General features: G+C 48.0%; 1 protein-coding gene across 1 annotated transcript in view; it reads left to right on the top strand.

Moving 5' to 3' along the window:
* Positions 1-573: 573 nt before the first annotated feature.
* Positions 574-3,284, top strand: part of rhbdl3 (rhomboid, veinlet-like 3 (Drosophila)) — a 48,918-nt gene continuing 46,207 nt past the window's right edge. The window contains exon 1 of the mRNA XM_063201703.1: positions 574-720. Coding sequence (XP_063057773.1) covers positions 661-720 — 60 coding nt within the window. The 5' untranslated portion in view covers positions 574-660. The remainder of the gene's footprint in view (positions 721-3,284) is intronic.

Raw genomic sequence — 3,284 nt, 5'->3', positions numbered from 1 at the left:
TGAAGTGTGGGACATGAAATGAGTTTGAGAGAGAGGCAGGGGAGGATCTGGAAACCCGTCCGCGTAGCATTCCAGTGCCCAGCCGACTAAGCCATGGCTGGGCCCCCTATCCATGTGTATCTTGACGTGTTGTCTCCATGTGTTGTGTGTTTCCAGTATGATCCAGAGAGTTCGGGTGTGTGTGTGTGTGTGTGTGTGTGTGTGTGTGTGTGTGTGTGTGTGTGTGTGTGTGTGTGTGTGTGTGTGTCTGTCTGTCTGTCTGTGTGCGTGCGTGCGTGCGTGCGTGCGTGCGTGCGTGCGTGCGTGCGTGCGTGTGTGTGCGTGTGCGTGTGCGTGTGTGTGTGTGCGTGTGTGTGTGTGTGCTTGCATGCATGCATCTGTCATCTCTCATCTCTCATCTCTCATCTGTCCATATGTCTCCTTGACAAGTTCCATGATTGTTGCGTGTTTCCAGTATGATCCAGAGAGTTCGGGCTTCATCAGTGTGGGCCTCAACTTGCGTGCGTGGGTGTGGATCTCCTCTTATCTGTCCATGTGTTTTGACATGTGTCATATGTGTGTTTCCAGTATGATCCAGAGAGTTCGGGCTTCATCAGTACCGAACGCTTCCGGGACCTGCTGGCGGCGCACGGCTCCGAGCTGGACCCCCACAAGCTGGAGATGCTGCTGGCCCTGGCCGACGCCAACGGCAAGATCTGCTACCAAGACTTTGCCAACCTGGTGAGGAAACGCACTGTAAGAGTCTTCCTGTAACAGGGGTCAACATGCATGGAAGAGGTGGTGGCAGCATGTTGCATGTTGGTATCGCTTGCGTCAATATTTCCTGATATATTCTGTGTGTAGATCAGAGTGTGGCTCGGGCCCGAGCCTGGCCCTCAGCCGACAGAAAAGTGATCGACCCTGACCCGAGCCCGAGACTAATTAAAATGTTTGTGTCCGAACTAGAGTGTGGCTAGGGCCGTTTTTTTCTGTCCGCACCCGGCCCTCAGCCGACTGAAAAGTGATTGACCCCGACCCGAGCCTGAGACTAATTAAAATGTTTGTGTCCGAACCCGTCCGAAGCCCGAGACCACTGTAATAACAACAGAACCTGTATGCAAGCAAGATTTTCTATGTGGGCTCCTCCATACTCAGTGTAGTGTAGATCAGTGGTTTTCAACCCTATTTGAACAATCGACCCCCTGCTTACCTCATCATAAGCCTCCCAACGTCCCCTTGACCTCATTATAAGCCTTACAATGCCCCCTTGACCTCATCATAAGCCTCCCAGTGCCCCCTTGACCTCATCATAAGCCTGCCAATGCCCAGATTAGTATTAAAAAATAGAATTGGCTAATGCCCCCCAATGGCAACCGAGCACCCTTCCTCTCGGCTGTATGCCCCCTAATCCTCCGTAACACCCCCAGGGGGGTTGAGAAACACTACTGTAGATTATTCTGTGGGGCAGAACCGTAGAATAAAATCGGAGCACCACAAATTGATCAACAGCCACACACCCATGCCAGTGGTTATACAGGGGACAACACTCACACTGATCCAATGTTTTTTTTTGTCTGCAGCTACTTGCTCAAGGACAGATTACTGTACGGGCCTACTGGGCACAGGCCCAGGGGCCCTAGAGTCAAGGGGGCCCTGAAACCCAAGCTTACATATTTCCATTCTCATATTGTGCTGAAATCACACTTTCTCAGCTTCATTTTCCCGGGGGACTACCCCACAAACCCCAACAAAATAGACACATCTGGTTATAAAACCCTGAAACATTTTGTAAATAAACCAGCAACACCATGGAGCGGGGCAGTGGCACCCCAGGGCAAACCACCTGTAGGGGCCCTCCACACAGCCTGCCATGGTCACACTGATGCCCCAAACACCAATACAGGAGGGCCCTGGGCCCCGGGGCACATGCCCTGCTTGTCCCCCCTATAGCTCCGGCCCTGGAGGGGGGGGGCTTTCCTGTTGTCAGGCACAGGGGCCGATGGGATCATAATCCGCCCCCTCTGCTTGGTCTGTGGGAAACACTGTGGTTGTGTGTTTGTACTTGTTGCAGCACGCTGCAGCTCTTTATGATGCTATGTCGATCCATCAGTCAGATAACAGTCTGTTACTTTGTCAATTTGGTGAGGAAACACACTTTGCAAGTCCTCCTGTAAGAAGCGTTGAGGTCTAAGTTACCTGTATTGGAAAGAAACTGTTTCTTTTTTTAACATTTGCTTTTTACATCTCTGATAACTAGTGAGGCCCTGCATTTTTGTGAGGCTTATTGTCTGGGTTGTGTGTAACCAAGATGTTTCTGTGTGTCTTTTTCTAAGGAATACTTAGGCCGTTCTGGTTTGAGCAATGAAAGTCTATGCGCATGCTGTCTAGGGCAGGGGTGGGGAACCTTTTTCATTCGAAGGGCCACTTCAAATTCATCCGAGGGCCGTAAAAGTCCTCCGAGGGCCGGACTATGAACACAAACCAGCATTTCCCCCTTCATTTTAGGCCTATAATGGAGGCAGCCACCTTATAAACAAACACCACCTTCTCTAGGTACCCTGAATATAACTTAAATGTATTGCAAGATTCCTTTAGAAAATATGTCATATTTCATGTAAAGCTGAATAACATTCATAAACGGCTGCAAACGGCCGTCAAGACATAGGTTCCCCACCCCTGCTCTAGGGCAATGGGAATGCACAAATCACAAACTGTATGCAAATGCGCATGCAAACATATGCAAAGCGAGACAAATCAAGCAAAGCACAAACAACACTGCATAACACCCTCCAAGTTTAGACAAAGATAAACATCTTCTCCATGTTATGCAATTAGAAAAACAAAAGTGTATCAAATGAAATGGCATTCTCAGTATACCAATACCATTCTCAGTACATTGCCTGATTGCATTGGCATCTAAAATAAAACATCTTAAAAACATCTAAAACAAAGAAAAAAAACGAGGCGCAGAATCAGAGAAATTGGTTTTGAAGACCAAAGAACATCAAAGCAGATGAAGTCCACTCCTCTGAGCTCGTCAAATGAGCATCTTGTCAGATGTTTTGCTTCTTGGCAACACAAAACAAACAAACGGCTTTTTAAATTGGACTCTAAAACATATTCAGAGGCTCTTTGACGGCTCCCCATTTGTTTCTGAGGCACTGCTGTTTTTGTTTTCTCTTTCTCTAGCTCATCTAGTTTAAAAAAATGCTTTCCCAGTTTCTCTTTGGCACAGATGGTCCAGTGAACTTTTGAACTCCAAACACTTTAGTTGACTATGACAGCAGTCATGTTGAAAAATGATC

This window comes from Engraulis encrasicolus, chromosome 1 (assembly GCF_034702125.1).
Source record: "Engraulis encrasicolus isolate BLACKSEA-1 chromosome 1, IST_EnEncr_1.0, whole genome shotgun sequence".
NCBI lineage: Eukaryota > Metazoa > Chordata > Actinopteri > Clupeiformes > Engraulidae > Engraulis > Engraulis encrasicolus.
The sequence above is the reverse complement of the archived record's forward strand: the minus strand, read 5'-3'. Positions and strand labels throughout refer to the sequence as shown.